Source organism: Apiospora hydei (assembly GCF_038363865.1).
Source record: "Apiospora hydei strain CBS 114990 chromosome Unknown utg000006l_segment0_segment0, whole genome shotgun sequence".
Taxonomy (NCBI): Eukaryota; Fungi; Ascomycota; class Sordariomycetes; order Amphisphaeriales; family Apiosporaceae; genus Apiospora; species Apiospora hydei.
In genome coordinates, this window is record NW_027117365.1 from 2,985,268 (window position 1) to 3,009,082 (window position 23,815).

A 23,815-nucleotide genomic window follows, 5' to 3' on the forward strand; every position below is an offset into this window, starting at 1 on the left:
GGTGGCAGCTACGAGGTAACTGTTAGCCATGCCCTTTCCACAACTCTATATACGAGATTCTGGGAAAAGTCAGGCTGGCGCCTACTTCAGAGCAGTCGCAAAAACGGCCAACCCCCGATGCGCTTCCCAACGCCCTACATACTTCGGGGTTCCTCAACCAGGTTCTCTCTAATCTTCCTAAAGTATACTCGAAACTGAATTCTGTTCTGCCTTTCTTCTTACCACAATCAAAACAGTTTCTTTCACCTCCTATCCTCAAATTCGCTCGCCGCGACCACTTTATCTTTCCTTCGAGTATCGCCCATACGCCCCCTAAAGGGTCGAAGGTCCCGACAAGATGGAGGGTGCCAAGCCGGTTCCGGTGGCCCTCCTTGGGGACACCAATCCGAGCGGCACGACAATCGACCACCTGGCTCAAGCAATCGCAAAGGCCCAATCTGCCCAGCACGAACGGGCAGCACAACAAGTCGATGACCGACACTTAGCTCTAGCCAACCGAATCGACGAGTTACAACAACGGGTCGACCGAGGCTTCGAAGCCACCATCGCACGATCGAGAGGAAGGGAAATGGAGAAGATTATTAGTCGACTCCACGAACGGAATCTGTATATCGTGCACAGGTCGGCTATACGTCCAGAGTTGCTTGGAGCGATCTCTGGAAGGAAGGTCGGCCGGCGGTCCTGCCACTCGGATGGATAAGTGTTCCCCATCATGTATTTAGTACTTTCTTTCTTGCTGTATCGTTAGCTTTCTGGTTGGGGTTGTTGTTTGGTTTGCTCTTTGTTTTCTTTCTGGATTTGGACATATGTAGGTAGCAACTTCGAAGAGCCTGCGCCTCACCATGGCGAGGGTGTCTAGTACATTGGTTGCGAGTGCAATCTATGGAAGCCAAGACAGGCTCATAGTGTACGTTAGGTATATAGAAAACACGCTCAAATATGTCATGTTGGTTGGTTGCTGGATGGTGTGGTTCGAGGTCTTGGCTATCGTGGATGAGCTCAATGGGGCCGAAGACCAGTTGATCAGTCTAGCGGGAAGAAACTCTAGTCTATTTCGTCTTTTTAATGAGGACGCTTTTGAAAACCCGTCTATGCCCACTCTAATGATGCGATGAAGCCGCACCAGTTCTAATCGAAGCTCTTCTTGATTTCCGCAACAGGAACCTTCTTATCCGCCAATGTGGCCTTCTCAGTGCCAGTGACACCAGGATGTGGCGTTCTCTCCAACGTCCAAACATCCGTGACACCAAGGCTCTCGAGAAACTCGAGGCCCCTCTTGTAATTCGTTGCTACCTGAGCGATACCGTGGCTGTCATCTGACATGGTGAACTTGCCGCCCATTTTCAGGAATTCCTAGAAAGACGTTAGTGTCTGCACCCCACATACGAATGGATCGGACTGCTTCTGCCAAACACACCTCTGCAATGGTCCAGCATGGGTAAGGCTCCGCCAGGCCTTTCTCAGCGCGCTGGTGTTGCACTCCAGCCAGCCGCCGTAGCCGGCGACGAACTGCAAGTTTCGAACAATCTTCTCCCACACGGCTGTCCACTGGCGAACGTCACGCGCAGGGTCTTTGCTCATCAGCCGGCAGAGGTCGAAGTGGCCGACCACGCGAGGCTTCAGCGCCTGCAGCATCTCAAACTGCTGGTCGTAGTATCGCTCGTAAAGCTTCTCCTCGGTCCCTCCGGCAGAGTCAACAGCCTTCTGGTAGTACGATAAGTCATAGTCGATTGGCACGGCGTTGACGTGGTGGAGGGAGCCCATGAAGTAGTCAATGCAGGGCTCGGCTGCAAGGGACTGGATAAAGGGCCCATAAGATGGCCGTAGCCACTCGCCCTCGAAGCCGATTAGGATATGGATCTGCGAGGCGTAGGCGGCTTGCAAGCGCTTGGCTTCTTTGAGGTAGGCCTCATGGCGGGGAGCAAGCTCAGCAAGGGATTGCTCTGGGTTATCCAACTGAATGTTCGTTAGGCATAGTTCTCCCAAGCACTGATGGAGTAGAATATAGTCACCTCTTCAGGATAAAGATCGTCGAGATCTGTTCGTGGCATGTGCTCCGTCAGGCCTATCGTCTTGTAGCCGACGCTGATGGCATGCTTGATCACCTCCTCCAGCTGGTCCTTGGCGTGACCTGGGCAGAATTGGCCCGAATGGGAGTGCATAGTGAACGCCATCTTGACAAGATTGGTCTTCTATATCTGTAGGTCCCAGAGCAGTTGCGACAAGAAAGGTGTACCTGAGAATACCGGCGAATCTCACACGCTAGGTTTGGTGAGGGGCGGTGGGGACTGAAGGTGGAAGCGAGTCTACTAGCAAACAAGATCTATGAATCTAGGAAATGGTGGAACGAAGAAGATATGGGCAGGCAATTTGCAGGATCGTCTTGACATTTCTGGTGAATTTACGAGAAGATATGAGTGTTAGGTATTACTTTTTCTCTAATAAGACGTACTAGACAAGGTTGAAGTCCAACCAAAATGTTGCGCAGTCAGATCCATGGATCTTTATCGGAGGCGGGCTGCCAATCGATAAAGCTGCCACCATCACGTTGTCTTAAATTGTGCAGAGATCCTGCCTGGGCTCGGGACAACGCTATCTTATGTTGAAGCCCTCAATGAATACCTTATTTGGCACTAGGTTCAATAATCTGCATACAAGGAATCTATCACCATCCAGCCTTGGCTATGGGCTGGGTAGAAGTGGAAGCAGATGATGGACGACCTTAAACGACATAACATCAGCCCTTGATTGAAGCTCTGATAGGCAGTGCCCCTCCCCCCGCACCAGTGATTCCAGCTGAAAGCCAGCCGCTGTGTAATTGCACTGAAGTGCCTGGGAGGAACCCACTCGGTGCTGATGATCCACAGTGCAGCGTAGCACGGCAACCTGAGCTCTCTAGCTGTCGCGTTGCCCCCACTAAAAAAAGAAAGAGCCGGTGCAGAAGCTCTCATCCTTTCAACACGCATCGCGCCTTTGTCATCCTGGTCCGAGATTCCATGCAAGCAGAATTTCGTCACATTTTCGCATGATTGACCAATCAAAACAACCCTGTCAAAAAATATCGCCAGAACCAACTCCTCCAGCCTTGCAGCTGAAGCTCGGTAATAAAGTTCCAGTGCTTGCTTGGGCTACCAGCTCTGATCCTGACGCCTCGGCCTTTTCTTCTTGGAATCCTGCGACCTAGGCGCAGTCACTACCGATCCGAAAGGTTGTCTGGCCTTTGTGGAAAGTTGCGGTCACATACTGCAACCACAAGCAGGACCGCCGTCAAAACCTCGCCAGTCGAATCGATTCGAATCGAAACCCACAATGACATAGAAGAGCATTCTATACGCCCAAAAATCGTCACATAGTAATCATGTTATTCGCCGAGGAGGATGCGTCGCATCTCAAATCGTGGATAGTCAAGCGGCTTGCTAATACGTGAGTTTGTTCCTTGTCAGCTTTCCATTCCACTCAAGCTCAAACTGACCCGATACCTCTTTCTTTAAACCAGCTCCGATGCCGATTCAGATGTCCTCGCCGATTATGTTTTAGCCCTGTTGCGACACGAGGGCGACACCGCGGCTATCCGACAGCTCTTCGAAGACGAAATACCCGATTTCCTTAGAGAGGATTCCGCCGCCTTCACCAACGATGTCTTCCAAGCCGTCCAGTATAAATCATACCTCCCCGGAGCACCGCCTGCTCCTCCCGCTCCTTCCGCCCATCCAAATCTAGCCCCGCCGGCCCCTCAAATACCCCAGGGCCCATCCGCCCAGCAGTTTCCTCTGCCGGGCCAGGGTTTCGCGGATTTCCAGCATACTCCCTACGCCGAAACACCCTCCGCTTTCCCCGGGTCTAATTTGCGCGGCGGTAAGAAGCGCTCGTATCGAGATCTGGACGCGCCGGATACTCAACAAATGAGCTGGGGCGCATATGGCGCCAATCCCTACCAGCAGGGTCCGCAACCACCATTTAAGCAGGCACGAAGAGGTGGATCACAGGCTGTACGCGGCGGTCGGTTTGACGATCCATATGCATCGCGAGGCCGCGGGGGTTATGGCGCGTTTCCTAGTCCCTCGGGTCAACATGGCCCTCCCTTTGGGGCTCCGGACGATGCCTACAACCCCAACCAGCCTTTTACTACGGCTCCCTCCGCAGGCATGCCCCAGCTGGATGCCAACACAATCATGGAGAATATTCGCCAACTGCAAGAGTTAGGGGCGCAAATGGGAATACAGATGCCTCAAGCTCCTCATCTGCCGCGACCGGTCTACTCGGGCAATGCCGCCACCCCCAAGCAGCCGCCCCGAAGGCGAGCGCCGTGCCGAGACTATGAAACTAAAGGTTTCTGCTCCAGAGGAAACAAGTGTATGTTCGAACATGGTGCAGGGTCGGGGTTCGTACCAGCATTCAAGCCTCCGCCGTCCGGAGCTGGGGAAGAATACGACCCCAACAATGCGGCACTGGCCTTGCCTTTTGAAAACCCCGGCCAATTCATGCAACCGATCGAGCCATTCGCGCCGCATATGCCTCCGAACAACCGTCGGGACTCTAAGAAACCTCGACGCAAAGGAGGCCGGCCGGATTTTGCGGCAGAAGGTCCGATGAACGACAAGACCAAGACCCAGATCGTGGTGGAAAGCATACCCGAAGAGAACTACACCGAAGAGGCAGTCCGCGAGTTCTTTGGCCAATTTGGGGTCATTGAAGAAGTCGAGCTCCGTCTGGCGCAGAAGCGCATAGCTATCATCAAATTCGATACGTGGGATTCAGCAAACGCCGCATGGAAGTCGCCCAAGGTGGTCTTCGACAATCGCTTCGTCAAAGTCTATTGGTTCAAGGACGAGTCTCATCTTCCCAATGGCAAGCATGCGAATGGATCCAGGAACGGCGCAAACCATTCTATGAATGGCGAGCAAGCTGACACTGAGCCCGAATTTGACATGGAAGAGTTTAGGCGGAAGCAAGAAGAAGCCCAGAAGGTACACCTTGAGAAGGCGCAATTGAAAGAAAAGGTCGAGCGTGAGAGGCAAGAGATCGAACAGAAACGCAAGGAGTTGTTGGCCCGCCAAGCAGAAGAGAAACGCAAACTCCAGGCCAGGTTGGCTGCCAGTGGTATCAAGGAGGCATCGCTGTCTCCCCGTCCTGCGAACGAGTTCCTTGCCTGCCTCGGAGGGTGGCAAACCTTCGACTCAGGCTGAAGCCCTGCGGGCCAAGCTGGCCGAGCTTGAGGCGGAGGCAAACTCCCTCGGAATCGATCCCAATGCAGCACAAGACGAGGCATCCATGTGGTCCGCACGGGGACGAGGCAGAGGACGGCCGTACAGAGGACGTGGTGGCTTCCCCTCCCCGCGGGTTCCGCGGCGGCTATGGCTACCGAGGCAGGGGTGGTGGTCTCGGCGGAGATGTGCACACCGCGTATGCCGCCTACTCTTTAGACAACCGGCCGAAGATCGTGGCATTGACTGGCGTGGACTTCACCGAGCCGGAGAAGGATGAAGCTCTACGCCACTACCTTCTTGTATGTACTTTCCCTCTTTCAATTTGTGTGAAATGACTTGACTAACATGGCCCAGGGTATTGGCGAATTCACGGCAATCCACAGCGACCAGACGACAACTCACGTCACGTTCAAAGACCGCAAGACGGCAGAGCAGTTCTACAATGGCGTATCGGCCAACAAGAACATCCCCCAGGTAGATGGAAGTGTGGATCTGGCTTGGGCTACTTCGGCACCCAAGGCCGCCGCCGCCGCAGCAGCAGATGGCGACGTCGCGATGGCTAGTGGCATCGAAGAGGATCAGTCCATGAAGCCCGCGGCGGAAATCGACGACAACAGTGGCTTTGGTGACCCGAGAGACCAAGGGGACATGGATTACGAGGGTGGCGACTGGGATATCTCATAATTGGCAATTGCATCCATCCGCTTGTATTATACGATGGCAGTTTTAGAGACGAATGATACCATACGATTATGCCGTACTAGACGCATCATGAATGGTTAAGCGCCGTTGGCGTAAACATTTGAAAGTGTTTATTACACGGGATTAATCTGAATTTGGCATGGGGCGTGCTAATGATGTTCTGCATCTGCATCTGGAAGGTTTTCATTGCGTTTCAAGCTCACGTCACCATGAGCAGAGACGATGACAACAGCAAACCGACAGGCTCAGGCTGTGTCTCCCCACCAGAAGCAACAGCAAACGATGTACCCAGACCACCACTCGCCTGCCGGGTACAAGGTCAAAATTCGCCGAAATCTCCGAAGCTCAACGATGTGTGGGAGTGTTCCGAGCACCAACCACTTCCGACACTTATTGGAAGAGGAGTCGTTTACTGCAGCTGTCATCACTCCCAAGGCGGTACATGAGGGCTCCACGGGCGACGGGCAAACGACACCCATGACGCGCGCTCGTGTTCAGTATATTAGTGCAAATACAGGCAGTCAAAAGACGAGACTTCTCGACAGAAGCTCCAGCTCAAGATTCCCAGGGACCGGGTCCTGGGCACCAAGCCCATGCCAATGTTACCATCTGCGCCAGGCCAGAAGCTGATTAAAATTGGCATGACGCTCCAGGCAGCATCTAGCCCGACGACCTCGGGCTCGTTCCGTTCTCTCGAGGCCTTCCGTGAACAGACCATTCCTTCGATGGGTTGGGGCTCGCACCAAGTCGACAGGCATTGAATCTCGGTTACATCCTCACTAGGTAAGTATGCAATCAGCGATGGCTCTTGTGCGACGAGCGCTAGATCCAGACATTGATTCTCTAGCAGTAAAATGGTACTCATGAGCTCCAGTCCATTCGTATCTTGCTCTCATACCATGCTTGTACTTTGCGGCCCGGTAAGCTGGCGGCGGTGTAATGATCGCCGGCTAGCGCTATGCTGGGATACCTAACAAGCGTACCTTTCCAGATCGCACATTGCCATGGTTGTTCGGTACCGAGGCTTTGGGTATCTGCAAGGCTTTTTGCTGTTGAGAATGGGTTCCCGAGCAATATGGCACCGTATCCGTGCCGCGTCCTTGTGCTGCGGCACATGTCCGAGGAGGCGGCCCGCTCTGAGACATCGCGGGCGGCCTCAGTCCGAAACCACCCCAGATAAAGAAGCAACCCCATTTGCCGACATTCGAGAGCCGCAGGTCTTGGTTATCCAGGGTATCGCTTGGTATTGGGGTCGAGGCCTCTTGGAGATCCCCATTGCAGATATTCGACTGGCCACAGATCCCAATGGCTCCTCCCTTGGCGTGTCGACTTCCTGGGAATCTGGGGATGGTGGACTTGGTTCTACCCCAGACAACCAAATATGGTGTCGGTGGAGTATGCGGGGAAGCTGGGGTAGCTTCCGACGATACGGTTGCGTTGACTGACTAGGTAGTCACTTGGCCAGCCGCTTCGAGGTCAGGAGTTGGGTTGCCCATCGCCGTCATGGGAGTACAAATACGAGTCCTGATCCCTAGGGGATTCCAGTCAACCTACTGGACTATGCGACACTGACTCCGCCTCTGTATTAGTTTCAAAGAAAGTGTGGCTTCTTTCAGCTCAGTCAACATGTCTCTGTCACGCAAATCCTCGATCGCCTCCAAGGCGGAACATTTCGAGGTCGAGGAGGTCCCTCCGCGGGATGCGACACTAGAGAAGTTTGCGCTGCTAAAGGACAAGACCGAAGATGAGCTGAAAGCCGTGGAGAAGTCCCTGGTTCGAAAGCTTGACTGGAAGTTCCTTCCCATGGTCACAGCTATGTTGCTAATGAAGTATGTAAACGACTCCGTCCCTTTCTTTGCCCATTCTCAATATCCCCTCCCTCCTTGAGAGCCGCACTAACAGTCGGCTCGGCGATAGCTACCTGGACCGTATAAACGTCTCCAACGCCCGCCTCGCCGGTATGCAGCGCGACTGCCACATGACCGACGTGCAATGGTCAGCGGGCATCTCGCTCTTCTACGTCGGCTACATCATCTCGCAGGTCCCGGCCAATATCATGGTCGCCAAGGGCAAGCCCCAGTACCTGATGCCGTGCTTCATGCTGTCCTGGTCCGCCGTGACCATCTCCATGACGGCCCTCAACTCGGTCTGGGGCTTCATGCTCTGCCGGTTCTTGGTCGGCGTGACCGAGGGGCCCTTCATCCCCGCCGTCTCGCTCATGACGTCGTCTTGGTACACCAAGAGCGAGTCGCCGCTGCGAATGAGCATCTGGCACGCGGGCAACGTCGTCTCCAACATCATCTCGGGCCTGCTCGCCGCCGCCGTCCTGCAAAACATGGACGGCATCCGCGGGCTCGCCTCGTGGCGCTGGTTCGTGCTCATTGAGGGCGCTGTGAGCATCGCCATCGGCATCGCGGCGTTTTGGTTCATGCCTAACTTCCCTTCGTCTACGGGCACCTACTTCATGTCTGCGGAGGAGGCCGAAATGGCACAGTATCGTCAAGAGGTCAATGCCGGCGGTATTTCTGAGGACGATGAGGGCGGGCATTGGGAGGGCGTCAGGCTCGCGCTCAAGGAGCCTTTCACATGGCTCTTCGCATCGAGTCATTTCTTTATCATCATCGGGCAGTCTTTCAAGGACTTCCTCCCATCGGTAAATCACTTGGTATTATTCGCGTTATTGAAGCCAGCCTAACACCTCTTGCAGATCATGAACACCTTCGGCTTCTCCAAAACCAACACCTACCTCCTCCAAGCCCCGCCCTACGTCTTCGCCTACTTGCTGACCATCGGCATCTCCTGGTCGAGCGGCCGTCGGCTCGAGCACTGCTGGCACATGGTGTTCGCCATGGCGCTCTGCCTCGTGGGCGCCGTCATCATGATCTCGACGCTGTCGCTGGGCCCCCGGTACTTCAGCCTGTTCCTCTTGTGCGGGGGCCCCTTCGTCGCCCTCAATCTGCAGATCTCCTGGGAGACGGCCGTGGTGCCGCGCCCGCGCACCAAGCGGGCCGCCCTGATCGCCATCGCCAACTGTGTCAGCAGCGTCAGCCACTGGTTCACGCCCTATTTCTTCCTCCGCAGCCAGGAGCCCCGGTACCAGACCGGCGGCGGGGTTATTGTGGCTGGATGCGGGCTCGCTATAATCTCGTGTATTGTGACGCGCTGGTGGTGCATGAAGAAGAACAAGGAGATTGAGAAGAGGGAGAATGAAACGGGCGAGACGAACGCGTGGCGGTTTGTCACTTGAAGAGCTACGTTGGGTATGAGTGTCGCCTGTGTCACTATGGATGCAAGATGTCCTGCTCAATTGACACTGTTTCTATAAATACATGTGTAATCCCCATACGATTTCTCCGCACAATTCCTTATTTACCGGGTACTTATCTGCATCAGGCAATGGCTTGCAGCTAGTTGCTGAAATCGTCGTCAGGGGCATGCACCTCTGCGGCACAGCCACCTGATCATATATTCTCAAAGGTAGCGAAAATTTCTATGAGTTACCTGGCTTCTATCTGTGGTTTTCATGGATGAAGTCGATATGCTGAATTCAATATGTTGTCAAAACACTTCAAAAAAGCTGCCGAGGTTCCTTGTGAACCGCCTCTGCCACCTCACCCTTATCTGTCGCTTCAGGGAGACGAGATTCGCTTGCTGACTATCAATCCCGGCTCTCCCAATCTGGAGTCCACATCGCAGATATCTTGCAGTCTACAGCATGTCGACCTACCCGGTAGCCAGGACAACGGTGTTGGTGGTGGTGTCGCTGATTCCGGCCGCCACCGTGGTTATGCCCGAGACTGGCCCGAACTACAAACAGCGCCAGATAAAGGCCGGCTTCTCAAGACCGATTCTTGGGTCCAGAAGCAAGTCTTGTCGAAGTATGACGAGAAGTCACAGCAATCACTTGACCCGGACGTCGGGGGCTGTACATTGGCCCACGAAGAAGGTCTTCCGTGGAGGCATAGCTGGGGCGACTACGTCGCGCTCTCGTACGTCTGGGGACCGCAGACCCCAGCCAAGACCATCTTGATCGACGGACTGCCATTCCTCGTAGGACCGAACTTGTACCTCGCGCTAGAACAGCTGCGCAGGAGCCAGAGGATCCAGCAGGGCTTCAAGGTCTGGATCGATGCCATCTGCATCAACCAGCAAGACATCGACGAGAGGGGCCAGCAGGTGGGCCGCATGCGCGACATCTACGCTTCAGCCTGGCAGGTGGTCAGCTGGCTGGGTGGCGGGCAGGATGACAGCGATATGGCGATTGATGCGCTGCGTTACATGGCACGCTTGCCGACCGAACCTGGCGAGATCGAGGGGTTGTACCGGGTCAAACGCGGGATGGACGTCCGGCCTCTGTTCATCACATGGGACAGTTATGAAAGTCCCTTTCGGAAGGAGGTTTTCAAAGCGATCCTTGGCTTCCTGACAAGACCCTATTGGCGCCGGATGTGGATCTTGCAGGAGGTTGCCATGGCGCACCCCGAAGCGCCGGTCTTGTGTGGAGGGAAATGCCTTTCCTGGGCGGAGATCCGCGATGCAGCAGCACTCATCACCGCCGACGAGGAGCGCTTTGGCCGTTTGGTCACGGGAACGCTACCGTCGACATGGAACTTCGAGATCGGCCAGGCCAGACTCAGCGAGAGGAGGCACCTGTCACCAGAGAGGCTGTGGAGGCTAATGACGGAGCTGCTCCAAGTCCAAAACGACCAAAACGATGCATCGTTTCCGGGAGTGACGACGGACATGTTAAGGCCACTGCTGCTGGCCCGCGACGCGGCCGTCACGCAAGAGAAGGACAGGGTGTACGGGATACTCGGGATCAAAGCCGTAGCGGAACGAGTGTCTCTGGTCCCGGACTACACCCTGCCGCTTGCCGTCAACTTCCAGAGGTTCTCTTCGGCGCTCCTTCTGGGCGGCAACTTGGACCTCTTCCGACTTGTGTCGCTCCTCGATAAACCCATCTACACGAAAGGCTCACTCGCCGGACTCGGAAGCAGAGTGCTCGAGGCTGCACCGTGCGTTCATAACCTCCCTTCCTGGGTCATCTGCTGGACGTGTGCCGCTCTGCCAGCCGCGCATTTGCGAGCTGCGTATCGCGCAGGCGGGAAGCCGACTGTCGAATCGCAGTCTGCGGTGGTGATATCCGACTCGTGTCTCAGGATGCAGGGCTTGATTGTCGATACTATTGTCAGCTTGGGGACATGCCATCCAGCGGAAGCCACAGATGACTACCCCGCTAGTGGTTCCAAATGCAGTAACAATCCATATGGTGGACTGGATGAAACACGCGAGGCACTATGGAGAACAATGGTCGGCAATAGTACAGCCCAAGGGGAGTGCCCTGCCCCTGAAGAGTACGCCTGGCTCCTGGATCCGAGAATATGGCGTGATGCCGTCGCGGGGGTCTTTGCCCACGGGCTCGGTCTGGAGAGCGTGATGAAGCGGTACGGGTCTCTCGACTTATGTGGATACAGTCTGAAAGAGCTCATTTTCGGCTCTGGACGGACGCGAAGACCGTGGGGAGAACGTTACTACAATCCGACGAAGACGCAAAGGGAAGCTTTGGCCTGGGCCGTGGACGTGTTGGCCTGGAGGCGGCTGATGAGCACGGAGTCGGGGAGACTGGGACTGGCGCCTACCGGCGCTGTTGTGGGGACAGGATCGTCATTTTTCCGGGTTGCGATGTGCCGATAGTTCTGAGACGGCACGATGCCATGGACGGATGGAGGCTGGTGGGCGAATGTTATGTGCATGGAATCATGGAGGGAGAGGCTCTCCGAGAAGGCGTCTTGTACTCCGACATTGTCATATATTAAAGTTACCTATGTAGGCAATGGTTAGGCTAGGCCATTGAATGATTACATGCGTGTGCCCGAGTATCAGTACACAGCATCAACCGGGTTGTTGCTAAAATGGTGAGTTCCCAATGCAACCAACGTCGTCTCACGAACTCCATCGACATCAAATGGTTGGAGAAATCATAGAAACTCCGAAGTGCAATATTTTATTTCCTTGAACCACCCTGAAAATATCCATCGGCAACAAGGTACTCAGTAGCATGAGAAGTTCGGTCGTACCTACCTAAATATGTACATAGTCCGTATCAGCTTTGGTGACCAGCACGTACCTGCTGTAGAAGCATCTGCAAATGTGAAGTTGTGGAGAACCACCAGTGGGAGGGACATGTAACACATCGCCCCATATGATACCTAATTCGTTCGTTTCTTTGCCAGCAGCTACCAGATATAAAGTCCTCTTTGTGAGCACTGATGCGGACGTGAAATGACGAATTGGACAAGACGGGTAACGTCGAGGGCATGATGAATGGCCATGCGGAACTATATCTGCGCTGGCTAATCGAGATACATATCATTTGCATATTAGGTAGTGGACAGTTCTGGCAACAATCTCGTTCATTTGCTTGGATTAAGACATTCGTGGCTAGCCTCGAGATTCAAGGCAGCATACATAGGTACCCAGGACGCTTAGAAGCCCATGGTCCTCGCGAACAAATTTAAGAGGAAAGATCCATGGGAAACAACACAAAGATGACCCACGGTGAGTCATCGCACAAGGCTGCAAGGAAGGAACCGTAGAGGTACGGGCATCTTGGGTACGGAACTTGATCATTTACGCTGCTCGCGCCTGACAGACATCCTTCAAGGAAGGAAGCTACGTGGTTTCGAAGTGCCTTCCCACTTTGCCATCCCATTCAAACCTGGGACCTATTCAGCACACCTTGCAAATCGAATTGACAGAACGCATCAATCTGCAACCCAACTCGGCAGCTTTCCACTCTTTAGATTCATCCTCCGTCCTTCTCTTTCAAAATCAAAGTCAAGTCCGAAACAATCACACCTCACTTCAGCAAAGCCTCATCAGCCATGCCCAGAAGATGAGCATCCAACTCCCCGAACTCGTTTTCCTCATCGTGGACCAGCTCCATGATCGCGGTGATGCACGTTTGGCTTCCTATGCATCCATCTCGCCCATTTGGCAGCATGCTGTCGAGCGGCGCACGTTCGCGCACCTGGAGATCTTCGACACTGATATCTCAGATTTCGCCAGAGTCTTCTCCAACTATCAGCACCGTCGCAACTACCTGCGTCAGCTTGATGTCGACTTTCATTTCCTTGAGCCTTGTATCTTGAATCAGCAAGTGGACGAAAACAAGCAGATATTCCAAAGCACTGTCACGTCACTTCTTGGAACACTCCAACAATGGGAAGACCAGGACGATAGGGAATCATCCCAACCCGGTACTTTCTTGACACTGTTGTTTCGGTACCACGAAGGCGTCAATATCTATGGGCCAAGAGGACGCCAAATCGAGCCGTCACACGACTGGCATGTTCTCCATCTCCCTAGATTACATAGAGTCGGGGGATTCATCGACTGTTCTCAGCCATATCTATATTCATTGCCTCCGCTCGTGCCGCATCCATCCGTGGTGTGCGACATGGCTAGGCTCTTCTCACAGTTGCGGACACTCGAACTCCAGAGCATCGAAATGAAGATACCGTCACAAGAAGGTATGTGGCCAGTTACGCGGGTCATTGGTAGCTTGCGACTAACAATTGTATTCTAGATCGCATGAAGTACCGCCTGGATTTGGCTTGCGGGCTGAATTCACTGTGTGGTACACTCCCTTACTTGGAAGCTTTCAAAATACTCACGGCGCCTTAGGGCCCCTTAGAGAATTCTGAACGATATCGTCAAGACTTTACAGAAGGGCAAGGAATCGATCCGCTGTGTGAGGCCATCAGAAGATTGGCTCAGCCTACCGTGAAAGTGTTGATGGTCGGAAGATTTGCCATTTCAGCAGATCTTTTCAGAAACAGGCGGCAGCATGCTACCAGGGAAGAAAACTCATGGAAGGCATTGGAGAAGATCGTATTATGGACACACCTCATGGACGCGACCGGAAGGTGGTATCTCGATGATGAAGCCTCAAGGAACAGAGGTCTCGGATCGTTCCTAGAAGACTACACTGATACAATCTTCAACAACATGCCCTGCATGCGCTACGCCCGATTGGTAATAGGTTGGGAGGAGAAGCGAGGTGTCGATATTCGCTGCTATAATTTTGGCAAGCATTTTCTCAAACCCGACAGAAGACATCTGCGACTTGCTTGGTGGGGGAGGACAAAGCAGTCACTACCGGACAGACTCAGGGCTAATTGGGACGATTGGCTAGAGGGATTCGATGTTGATGAGAGGGAACCGGGGTATATTGAAGAGAGTGATGAGTCTGATGATACACCTAGGGACGATGACGAGGAAACTTCATCTGTTGAGGAGGCAGGCTTGCTTGATGCAGAGGAAGATGTTTCAGGTGAGGATTGAGACTTGACAAATGTAGCTCAGCATACAAGTAGAATAAAACCCAAGAATACATCAACAACTATGAACTTACACAATCTAGACTTGTCAGCTCTGAAATAACTAGCGGCAGAGTAGCTAGCGATGATCATTTCTGGTGGCTTTAGATACATGGAATAATTGTCTCTGGCAGTATATATGATGATGTCAATTCTGCATGGACAGTAAGTTGACCATGCCTTGGCATGATACGTATGTCCTCTCAATGGCGAAAGCGCTACTCCCACAAGAGTATTCAGTGTTGTAGAATCAGGGATTACTTAGTGCCATTGGAAACGTGGATCTCCTGTTGAGTTATATAGAATTCAATTGGATAAATTTACCTGCAGATCATGTTCCTAAAGTATTATACCAAGGTAATCTATCATTTCGATTTCGCCACCCACTCACTCTCCTTCTCAAGCCAATCACCCCACGACTGCAGGTCCGGGTGCTCCTTGCGCAGCGCGGTCAAGTCGGCGCCGAAGCCCTCGTCGTGAAACCAGCGGAACATACTGCCAAACTCCGCCGACAGCCAGAAGAGTATGCGAGCGACGAACTGGAACGTCTCGGGCATGTCGCGCCCCGTCTTCTGCTGGAAGACGGCGCGCAAGTCGGAGAGCGTCAGCTCGTCCCCAGCCAGCGTGACGCTGCGACCCGCGTAGGCCTCGGGGCGGATGAAGGCCTGCGCCGCGAACCAGCCGATGTCCCGGGCCGACACGAACTGGAGCGGCTTGCCGTTGAGCGACACCCGCATCCCGGTGGCCATGATCTTGGTGCCGAAGCCGACGGTGAAGTTTTCCATGAAGGCGACAGGGCGGAGGATGGTCCAGGTCATGGCCGGTCGTCCGTTGGAGGAGGCGGCAGCAGCAGTGGCAGCAGCCTTCTCGACGAGGTGGTGCTCGATGTTGTACTTGCTGACGAAGTGCGGCACCTGGGTGGGGTTCGAGAAGGACCGGGCCTCGCCGCCACGGTCGGCCGAGGTGTAGACGAAGTGCGCGACGCCGTTGGCTAGGGCGGCGTCGACGAGGGCTTTGCCTTGGCGTTCTTCGCTTGCGGGCGAGGCGCCGCCGCCGATGGCTGCCTGGGGGATGATGTTAGTGACTAGACTGGCGATGCCACTTTCGAATTGCCCGGGTCGATTGCTTACCTGGACACTGAAAACGCCCCAGACTTTGGCGCTGTCGCCGCCGCTGCCCACCAGTTGCTTCTTGACATTGGCGAAGATGGCGGGGACGTCGTTGAGGTCGCCCTGGACCAGCTGGACGCCGCGGCTGGCTAGCTTCTGGGCGGAGCCCGACGCGGGGTTGCGGGTCACGGCGATGAGGGTGTGGGTATCAAGGGCACCGCTCGCGATGAGGGCGTCGATGGTGGCGCTTCCCTGTTTGCCAGTCGCTCCTGTTACCAGGATGACTCTCTTAGAAGGTTCGTCGGTCATTGCTTAGTGGATGTATTGGTTCCTTCTATTGGGTGGAGGCAGAGAAAAGAGGCAGTTGTGATTGGCTATCTTGGTTGAATTGAGGGTTTGGTAAGGGGTACCTAAGAGCAAATCTGTAAAGCTGGCGAGAATGAAAGGTGAGATGGATGCATGATGTTTTGATTCCATGAAGGCATGAACAGGTCATTATATACATCATCGCAACCCACAGTTGCTCCAAGATTCCTGCTTGTAGCAGAAGTTTGATGACTGTCGCTGTCCATGTTGTCGCTGCACGCATTGAAGCAATTGGAGACGAGCACACACAATTGAGCCGCCTGTTTGGTGTTTGGTAAGCCGCTACATGAGCTCGGTGCTTCGCGTCTAACGCCCCGGCACAATCAGACCTCCGAGCGTAGCTGGGTAGGTGCTTGATTTGAAATCGGTACATGTGTAGGGCTGTCAGCTGAACTAGGGACGGGCACTAGGAAGCATCAGCTCGTCATAGACTAGGGGCGCCAAGACATGCACGAATCCGGCATGGGACAGCATGATTCTATCCAATCTATCTACCATTTTTCATTGTTTTCCTCGCCCAACTCAGCGCCGGTGTATTATACATCGTCGCAAGGAGGTGGAATAGACCGTAGTAGTTAAGTTCCGCCCAAGAACTTCAGAGTGCATTCATTTTGCTGCAACCAGGACACCGACGATGCCGCTGCGTCTCCATCGATGTACCCTCTGACGACCACTACGTTGCGCTCGTGGCTGCCTGGCACTGAGCATCAGGCCATTAACCGCGCTGGTAGCAATATTGGTATAGTCCTCAACCTATCAGTAGTTGCTTCACCGCCGTGGATCCGGGGCAGTTTATAAGAAGCAGAGGAGGAGGGGGTCTAGGTCCCTCTATGCACTAACACACGGTCCCGAATCCAGGCCAACGCATGTTAGGCATGCATTACACCTTTACCAGCGCTGAAGAAGGCCACTCAGAGCAATAGATGTATAATTTTGTGTGGCGAACTAGTTCGCAAGAGCCCTGACTCCAAATCAGAAGATGGCGCCCTCAGCGAAGCCCCTTTCCTCGCACTCGTCAAACGGCAATAGGAACATTGCAAGCTCACCCTACTTCGTCAATCTTTGCTTTATGAGGTTTAAATTCCTACCAAACGAATACGTGGTGGTGATACGGAAACGTTATTGCGTTCAAGGAGCTACTTGCAACGCATGTTACTTTGCTTGTCCTCTTGTACTTGAAATGGCCCAGCCCGTCGCCGACGCCCCACACTACCCAGTTGGAATCTTGTCGTACGAAAAAGCAGCTTACTGCCTCAAAGAACCAATGAGAGCATGAGCATCAACCGCGTGATAGCTCATGCAAAGAGTTCGACGGCAGTGCTGAGACTGCGGTGTGATTGTGCTCAGTGAGCTTAGGGGATAAGGGTAACTACGCCTCCGCGGAGCTCTTCACTGTCCTGAAGGAGGATTTCCTACGGGGTATAGCCAGGGTACGTGACGTTCGCGTAGAAGGTTTAAGTTTTTCTGGAAGCCGACTTCGTGGCATCCGAGCAGGCGGCGATACCCGACGACTCCCGAGTGGGGACCGGTGGCCCGAGCCATGGTGGATGATCGGCCAAGCTTCCGATCTGAGTCATATAACCGAGTCATATATAGACTATCTCGTTTCATAAACATCTGCGCCTTTGGTACATCTGAGGCTCTGCTTTGGGACCCGCTCTGATGTAACTCGGCAGTGCTACCGTGACTATAGCCAGGGCTGTAATTCTAACCGGGCAAGCCATGAAGTTTAATGATGAAGCGAAAGGCATATGCCGTCAAGATTAGCTCTACCATGGTAGCACTTGCCAAGCCCCTGTTATAGTAGTAATAGACCGCCCTATACTCAGCTTCACTGAATGCACACTCGACAACTGTGACGACCCCTCAGTATATCGAAGAGTCAGTCGATGGACTGAATTAAATACCACGCCCCCTATTTGCAGCTGCTCAGATCACGTCTATATAAGGGTCCAACCCCGAGAGCCTAGTTTGAACTCTTCACCACTCACTCTCAAATCATCCTTCCCAGTCAGCCCTTAAACAACATCTCACTCTCACTCACTCCTTTCCGTCAGAACCGACTAGTACCATCTTTGGAACTCAACCAGTCACTACTACTACTACTACTACTACTACTACAGTAACCAACCAACCGCCCAACATGCAGTTCACCAACCTCGCCTTCGTCCTCCAGGTCGCCACCATCGCCGCGGCCGCCGCCATTCCCCCTCAACGGCGCCTCGGACGCCCTCCTCGACAAGCGCGAGCCCAAGGTCGAGGTCGATGTGCAGCAGAGCACCTACTGCATCCCGGGTACTTTCGGTTGCAACTCGCGCCGGTCCGAGCCCGAGCCCGTCGAGAAGCGTGAGCCTGTGGTCGAGGTCGACGTCCAGCAGAGCACCTACTGCATCCCGGGTACTTTCGGTTGCAACTCGCGCCGGGCCGAGTCAGAGTCCGTCGAGAAGCGTGAGCCTGTGGTCGAGGTCGACGTCCAGCAGAGCACCTACTGCATCCCGGGTACTTTCGGTTGCAAGTAAACTTGTCGCCGCGGGGGACTCTCCGACCAATGTAATTCACTCATGTAAGTCCAATCGTTCCGGAGTTCCATAACATCATGTCCTTGACACATGCTGGGCTCACAAGGCTGACTCGTTTCTTTGAGCAACCAGCGAACCGCGCAGCAGTACACGAGGATGCGACAGAGCGGAGATGACGGCTTAAGCAACGCGGAGAGACTTATCTGGCTATAGGCAATGAAAGTCGGGAGCGGACAGGAACGGGTGGTTAAATGACGGAAGACACACGTGTATGGATCAAGATAGACGAAGTGAAGACTAATAGACAACAATCCTTCCTTCCTATGATACGCTTAATTAAGCATGTTAATTTGTCTGTCATATCCGGAACGCTGAAAGAAAAATACCAAATGACTCAAATTTTGAGTCTCTTCTTGCCCTTGAACACTACCATCCCCTGCTTCTCAAGGAAAGGTCTCCAGAACAAAGGGTCATCTCTAATGATAGGGGCGTTCTCGGGAGGCTCCGTCTCAAAGTCCGTGATCCCGTACTTCTCCGGCACCTCGTACGAGCCCGACATGCTGACGTTCAGCGTGCTCGCCTCGAACTCGAGCGGCGGGTCCAGCTGGATGACATAGCGGTAGCGGACCCCGTCGGGCGTGTCCTCAAAGTCCTTCATGTAGACCCCGTAGCGCCCGTCCAAGGTCGGGGCCCGCGGGTCGCCCATGCGGACGCCCAGGAACCGCCCGCCGGGCTTGAGGTAGGCCGCGCAGTTGCGCCACATGCCGTCGTACTCGGCGCGGTCGCGCGCGTGGTCGAACACCCAGGCCGCGATGACGAGGTCGTAGGTCCCCTCCTCCTGCAGAGGCAGGTGGCCCAGCGGCTTCGAGACGTCGGCCTCGTGCCAGCGGATGCGGCCGACGCCCTCGCGGCCGAGGGACGCCTCGGTGGCGGCTTGGCCGGACTGCATCATGGCTGCCGAGATGTCGACCACGTCGACGCGGGCCGCGCCCGCGTCGAGGGCGGCGCGCGCCTTGAGGCCGCTGCCGCCGCCGAGGTCTAAGACCTTCAGGCCAGAACAGTCGTCGCCCAGGGCGAGTCGGAATAGCTGCGCTTCGAGGTCGCCGTAGGGGGTGGACGTCGTGTAGTTGTCGTATGACTTGGACTGTTCATTGTACTCCTTGGCCACCTGGCTGTTCATGTTGAAGAGTGTGTGCCACTTCAGGGTGTTGCTTTTTACTATGTATGCAAAGATAGGCTGATGTGTAATCAGTGAACACGGGGAGTTCAGCGGAGCAGGGTTTCAGAAATCATAGAGACAACACGGCGAATTTATTACCTGATCTCACTTACCCCTCGTAAGCGTACCTTCCTTTTCCGGAGCAGCTCCGCGGGCAATGATTACCTTGCTGTGACAGATGAACACGCTGTATCCCCGCTGTCAGTGATGGCGGTCAACGAAATCTGTTCCTGAATGCGGGGATGCCGTGTGCGGTAGCACAGAGAATTGTGCTTTGGCCGATAAGTTAAGCTGCCTGACAAAAGCAAACACGTCCTATTATTACCCCTTTCAATGAACATAACGTATCCTTGCATATCTCAACAAGTAAAGAACATGCCTGGAAGCGCCAGGCCAAGCCACCTCAAGGCCAAGTCTCGCGTGCGTGCACAACCCCGGCCACAAACCCATCGCCCGACGCGAACGAGGCCATCGCATACACGCCGTTGACCCACCACAGCAGCGAGAAGACGCCGTACTGCCAGATATTCCCATCCTCCTCGAGCCACAGCGGTCCGCCCGACTGGCCCTGCGACGTATCGGCGTCTGTGTCGAGGGGCCCCGTCGCATCGCAGCGTTTCTCCGTGCTAACCGTAATACTCTGCTGCCGGTACGGCCGACTACCAGAGTCCTTGTCGCCCGGGTATCCATAGTTATAGAAAATGGGCTTGCCGCGCTTACTATCGTCAATGGAGTTAGCGCCGAGGTAGCCGAGCTGCTCGCCCAGCGGCTTGTCCAGGATGAAGATGGCCCAGTCGTAGGGCTCGCCGCAGGCGCCCTCGGGGAATGGCTCGGCCGGCATCAGCACCGTGGTGACCTGGGCGCCGGGCAGGACCTCGCCGCCGTTGTAGGCCGGGGCGAAGTAGTAGGGGATCTCGGGGAAGTGGCAGTGGCGGGCGGTGGCGACGTGACGCGGGCCGATCAGGGAGGCGGAGCAGAGGAAGGTGGGGCCCGTGAGCCGGCCCATGGCCGAGTAGGGGTAGTTGGTGTCGTCCCAGCGGACCCGGTCATCGGGGCCGATGGTCTCGCGCTTCTTTTGCTGCTGTTGGGCGGCGGCAGGGCGGCTGCCGCTTGGGGGTGGCGGCGCGGTGATGTTGTATAGAGACATGAGATGTGCCTCGGAGATGGTGACCACATTGGGGGGAGGAATGTTTGCTAGTCGTCGGTCGGGCTTGTTGGGGTTGGGTAAGATGGGATGCATCGAAGTCAAACCGGGCCGGCCATTGGTGGGCATAGCGAATGACATGCTCGCGAGGCATATAGCCAGACTGAGAGCCGTATAAATCGACATGGCGGATGCGTAATCGTTTGATATGGCTAGTCTGGCTGAGGTTTATTATGTTGAACTGTTTCTCGATAAGATACTACATCCTGAGCCACCCCTTTTATACAACACCCCGCGCCCGAGTACCAGACTGCATTCCGACGGATATTCGAAGCGCCTACATAAATCAAAATTGGCCCAACCACGAACCCGAGGTCTGGAGCCGGCCCGAGATTCCCGTCATACTGAGGTTGGTCATTTCATCCGACCCCCTTCTCGAAGTCCATGGTAGGGAACTACGCCGATTGATTCGACATGATCCTTGTGCTGAATTGCAAGGGGATTTCCGGACCGCGATCTAGACCGGCCCGCGGAGCATCTGGGTATGTCCCGGGTGTTAGAAATTCGTCCGATTGGTATCATCGGCACACCCTCTTTGGGGGGCACCCGACAAAACTGAGGTGGTTGATTCATGCAGTGTTTATTAGAATCAGGAAGACGTTCGAGCCAAAGCCTGTGCGATTGATAGGATGTTAGCAATCTATAATTGCTGTGCTAAGATCTCTTCAAATTAGTAGGATGCATCTTCACGTTTCCGGGTAAGACCCCGAGCCGTATTCGGGCTCACTTTAAGGCAACCTATGACGGTCTAACCGGGGCTGATATTATTTGAGACACATGTATCGGTCTTGTCACCTTTTGTAGCTATCAAGAGAAACATCTCAGTGGTAATGTCAACATTGGGGTCCATGCAGTCATCAATACTTCCGACTGGATTCTATCACAGATATTAACCTCCCTCAAGCCAAGGCACCCAATCCTGCCGGTAAAATTGTAAGCGAGCTCAGTCCATTCTGGCAAATCACCGTTGTGCAGAATATGCGGGCAACTCCCATCACAGCCAATAGCAAATCTCCCTTGTCGGGTTCCAGTCTATCGGGTCCAACCGATTCGGAAAAACATGCATTTGAAGGGGCCACGTTGGTCGCATGAGAACTCCGACTTCTGAATTTTGGCAGATGGTAAATGCCTCGCTCACCCATTCGTGGCCGAAAAATGTTCAGCTACAGATAGATGCATGCATGTTTGCTACTTCCGTCTACATGGCACATGCTGTTATAGAATGTTCTGGATCTTATAATACATCTCTATACAACAATTTAAGCTTATGTAAGAGCAGGATGAGGGTTGCATATCAAGAGATAAGGCAAAGGGTAAAGCCTTCTAACCCGGAACCCCCGATGGCAACCGAGGAAGTCGGTATGGCATGAAATGCCAGCACAACCAAACAAAAGTGACTGATACTTCTGTGACAGGGCTGCATGGCCCGAATCTCTTGTATTTTACCAGATGAATTCCCACGCAAGAAACTTGGCTCGATCCCTTGCTGTGATCCTGACCTGCAAATCCTCCGCAGGAGTCTGAACGCTCATGGAGACATGGTTCCTCGTCTTGGGCATTCGCCATTTGCCGCGTAGGTGCGTGATATTATACCTGAGGGTCATGATGACCAGGATAGACATCATCTCGTTCATGGCAAAATGTCGGCCTGGACACAGGGCATTACCTCCGCCAAAGGCACGGTACGAAGAAGCCGGGGACCGATTAGTGCTATTTCGTTGCGACGATCCGAGGAAACGTGAAGGGTCGAACGTTTCCGCGTCCTGTCCCCAGGCGACTCTGTTGGCATGAACTGGTCCCGAGGGCATTGCGAGGAGCGAGTCCTTCTTGAGGAGGTACACGGTGCCGTCCTCGTCCGTGACGATGGTATCTTGAAGTATATAACGGGCGGACATACTGTTACTATGCACACGGAGCACCTCCTTAATTAATGACTCCAGCAGTGGGAAATCTTTGATAACGTGCTGGATGCTGATAGTGGTCGTTGAGAGGCCTCTCTCCTGGGCGGTAGGGCTCTTCAAGTGGTCAAAAGCCACATCTTCGATGCCTCGCCGAACCTTGTGCAGAAGCGATGGGTCGGAGAAGACATGGTACAGAACCCACCATACAGCCGGCACCGTGTTGACCAAAAGGGCAGTGCAAACGCCCAGATCGAAGTGTGCGATATCTTCATCCGAAACACCGTGCTTAGTGTTGACACCGTAGCGCTCATGGATGAACGGAGCTGCATTCTTGATACTACCAGTGGCGTAGTATTCTTTAAATGCTGCGAAGAAGCGCTTTCTTCCACGATTAGCAGCAGGTGCTATGATATCAGGCACGATGTTGAGGCCCAAAAAGGCAAACTCCTTGTCTACTTTCCTGTCGTTACAGTTTAGTCTCTACTTTCTTCATAGTCTTGTTTGAATACTGGGACTTTGAACTCACCAGAAGTCGTCTGAGACACTAGGATCTTTCATGGGGTTCTGCTCAGAGCCGTACGCGACATTTGTGCTAGTGATGCCCACAAATCTTCGAACCCATGAGAATAGGGGCACAGTTACTTCGGCCCCCCGAGCAAGGTGCGTATCCAAGAAGCCAACCGAGGATTTCAACATGGTCTTCATCATGTGGTCTAGCGATTCGCCTGGGCGGAGAAACTGTTGCATGACTTTCATAGTCTCAGGGCGAAGCGTCACGGGGCCTTTGTCCTCAAGTAGGTCCTCGGATAGAAGACAAACGCTTTTCTCCCCGGCAGCCAGAATTCTTTTGGCGGATGCCACAACGTACGGTGCAAACGAGACCGTCTTGGCACGCCTGTCGCATGCCGTGACTAGACTAGGCGAAGTGACGATGTACATCTTGGCTCCTGGGAACATGATGGTGAAGATGGGTCGCCCGCAGGCATTACTATGATACATCTAAGTGATTAGCTAGTGGAACCTGGCTAGTGAACATGTACCTTCCGATGACGACTAACGCAATTCTTGAGTGATAGTTGGTACCGCAACGCAGCAAGCCAAAGATATGCCCAAACAGCGGTATACTAGATGGGACTGATGGTGGCTCTAGTGTATCATGACTTGGAACCAGTACATAATGCAAGATACAGCACGCAACCACCAGAGT

The 23,815-nt window shown here is 54.0% G+C and overlaps 12 protein-coding genes across 12 annotated transcripts; 7 read left to right on the forward strand and 5 right to left on the reverse strand.

The window, feature by feature from the left end:
* Positions 1–337: 337 nt before the first annotated feature.
* Positions 338–700, forward strand: PG997_008135 (uncharacterized protein; the record flags this gene model as incomplete). The annotated part of the gene is made up of 1 exon (XM_066812450.1): positions 338–700. One exon carries the CDS (start codon positions 338–340, stop codon positions 698–700), a length of 363 nt encoding a protein of 120 aa, XP_066667792.1.
* A 428-nt stretch (positions 701–1,128) lies between these two features.
* PG997_008136 (uncharacterized protein) lies at positions 1,129–2,174 on the reverse strand (the record flags this gene model as incomplete). The annotated part of the gene is made up of 3 exons (XM_066812451.1): positions 1,129–1,353; positions 1,414–1,956; positions 2,013–2,174. The coding sequence occupies 3 exons, from the start codon at positions 2,172–2,174 to the stop codon at positions 1,129–1,131; spliced, it is 930 nt and encodes a 309-aa protein (XP_066667793.1).
* A 1,184-nt stretch (positions 2,175–3,358) lies between these two features.
* Positions 3,359–5,891, forward strand: PG997_008137 (uncharacterized protein; the record flags this gene model as incomplete). The annotated part of the gene is made up of 4 exons (XM_066812452.1): positions 3,359–3,423; positions 3,497–5,161; positions 5,218–5,506; positions 5,562–5,891. The coding sequence occupies 4 exons, from the start codon at positions 3,359–3,361 to the stop codon at positions 5,889–5,891; spliced, it is 2,349 nt and encodes a 782-aa protein (XP_066667794.1).
* Positions 5,892–6,131: 240 nt separating this feature from the next.
* On the forward strand, positions 6,132–6,670 carry PG997_008138 (uncharacterized protein; the record flags this gene model as incomplete). Its single annotated transcript, XM_066812453.1, has 2 exons — positions 6,132–6,347; positions 6,416–6,670. The coding sequence occupies 2 exons, from the start codon at positions 6,132–6,134 to the stop codon at positions 6,668–6,670; spliced, it is 471 nt and encodes a 156-aa protein (XP_066667795.1).
* An 865-nt stretch (positions 6,671–7,535) lies between these two features.
* PG997_008139 (uncharacterized protein) lies at positions 7,536–9,156 on the forward strand (the record flags this gene model as incomplete). Its single annotated transcript, XM_066812454.1, has 3 exons — positions 7,536–7,738; positions 7,827–8,562; positions 8,617–9,156. 3 exons carry the CDS (start codon positions 7,536–7,538, stop codon positions 9,154–9,156), a joined length of 1,479 nt encoding a protein of 492 aa, XP_066667796.1.
* Positions 9,157–9,461: 305 nt separating this feature from the next.
* On the forward strand, positions 9,462–11,603 carry PG997_008140 (heterokaryon incompatibility protein; the record flags this gene model as incomplete). The annotated part of the gene is made up of 1 exon (XM_066812455.1): positions 9,462–11,603. The coding sequence occupies one exon, from the start codon at positions 9,462–9,464 to the stop codon at positions 11,601–11,603; it is 2,142 nt and encodes a 713-aa protein (XP_066667797.1).
* Positions 11,604–12,804: 1,201 nt separating this feature from the next.
* On the forward strand, positions 12,805–14,255 carry PG997_008141 (uncharacterized protein; the record flags this gene model as incomplete). Its single annotated transcript, XM_066812456.1, has 2 exons — positions 12,805–13,441; positions 13,630–14,255. The coding sequence occupies 2 exons, from the start codon at positions 12,805–12,807 to the stop codon at positions 14,253–14,255; spliced, it is 1,263 nt and encodes a 420-aa protein (XP_066667798.1).
* A 400-nt stretch (positions 14,256–14,655) lies between these two features.
* On the reverse strand, positions 14,656–15,708 carry PG997_008142 (NAD(P)-binding protein; the record flags this gene model as incomplete). The annotated part of the gene is made up of 2 exons (XM_066812457.1): positions 14,656–15,354; positions 15,421–15,708. The coding sequence occupies 2 exons, from the start codon at positions 15,706–15,708 to the stop codon at positions 14,656–14,658; spliced, it is 987 nt and encodes a 328-aa protein (XP_066667799.1).
* Positions 15,709–16,945: 1,237 nt separating this feature from the next.
* Positions 16,946–18,284, forward strand: PG997_008143 (uncharacterized protein; the record flags this gene model as incomplete). The annotated part of the gene is made up of 2 exons (XM_066812458.1): positions 16,946–16,995; positions 17,942–18,284. The coding sequence occupies 2 exons, from the start codon at positions 16,946–16,948 to the stop codon at positions 18,282–18,284; spliced, it is 393 nt and encodes a 130-aa protein (XP_066667800.1).
* Positions 18,285–18,678: 394 nt separating this feature from the next.
* PG997_008144 (methyltransferase-like protein) lies at positions 18,679–19,464 on the reverse strand (the record flags this gene model as incomplete). The annotated part of the gene is made up of 1 exon (XM_066812459.1): positions 18,679–19,464. The coding sequence occupies one exon, from the start codon at positions 19,462–19,464 to the stop codon at positions 18,679–18,681; it is 786 nt and encodes a 261-aa protein (XP_066667801.1).
* Positions 19,465–19,906: 442 nt separating this feature from the next.
* On the reverse strand, positions 19,907–20,776 carry PG997_008145 (uncharacterized protein; the record flags this gene model as incomplete). Its single annotated transcript, XM_066812460.1, has 1 exon — positions 19,907–20,776. One exon carries the CDS (start codon positions 20,774–20,776, stop codon positions 19,907–19,909), a length of 870 nt encoding a protein of 289 aa, XP_066667802.1.
* A 1,373-nt stretch (positions 20,777–22,149) lies between these two features.
* On the reverse strand, positions 22,150–23,565 carry PG997_008146 (cytochrome P450; the record flags this gene model as incomplete). Its single annotated transcript, XM_066812461.1, has 2 exons — positions 22,150–23,068; positions 23,135–23,565. The coding sequence occupies 2 exons, from the start codon at positions 23,563–23,565 to the stop codon at positions 22,150–22,152; spliced, it is 1,350 nt and encodes a 449-aa protein (XP_066667803.1).
* Positions 23,566–23,815: the final 250 nt, after the last annotated feature.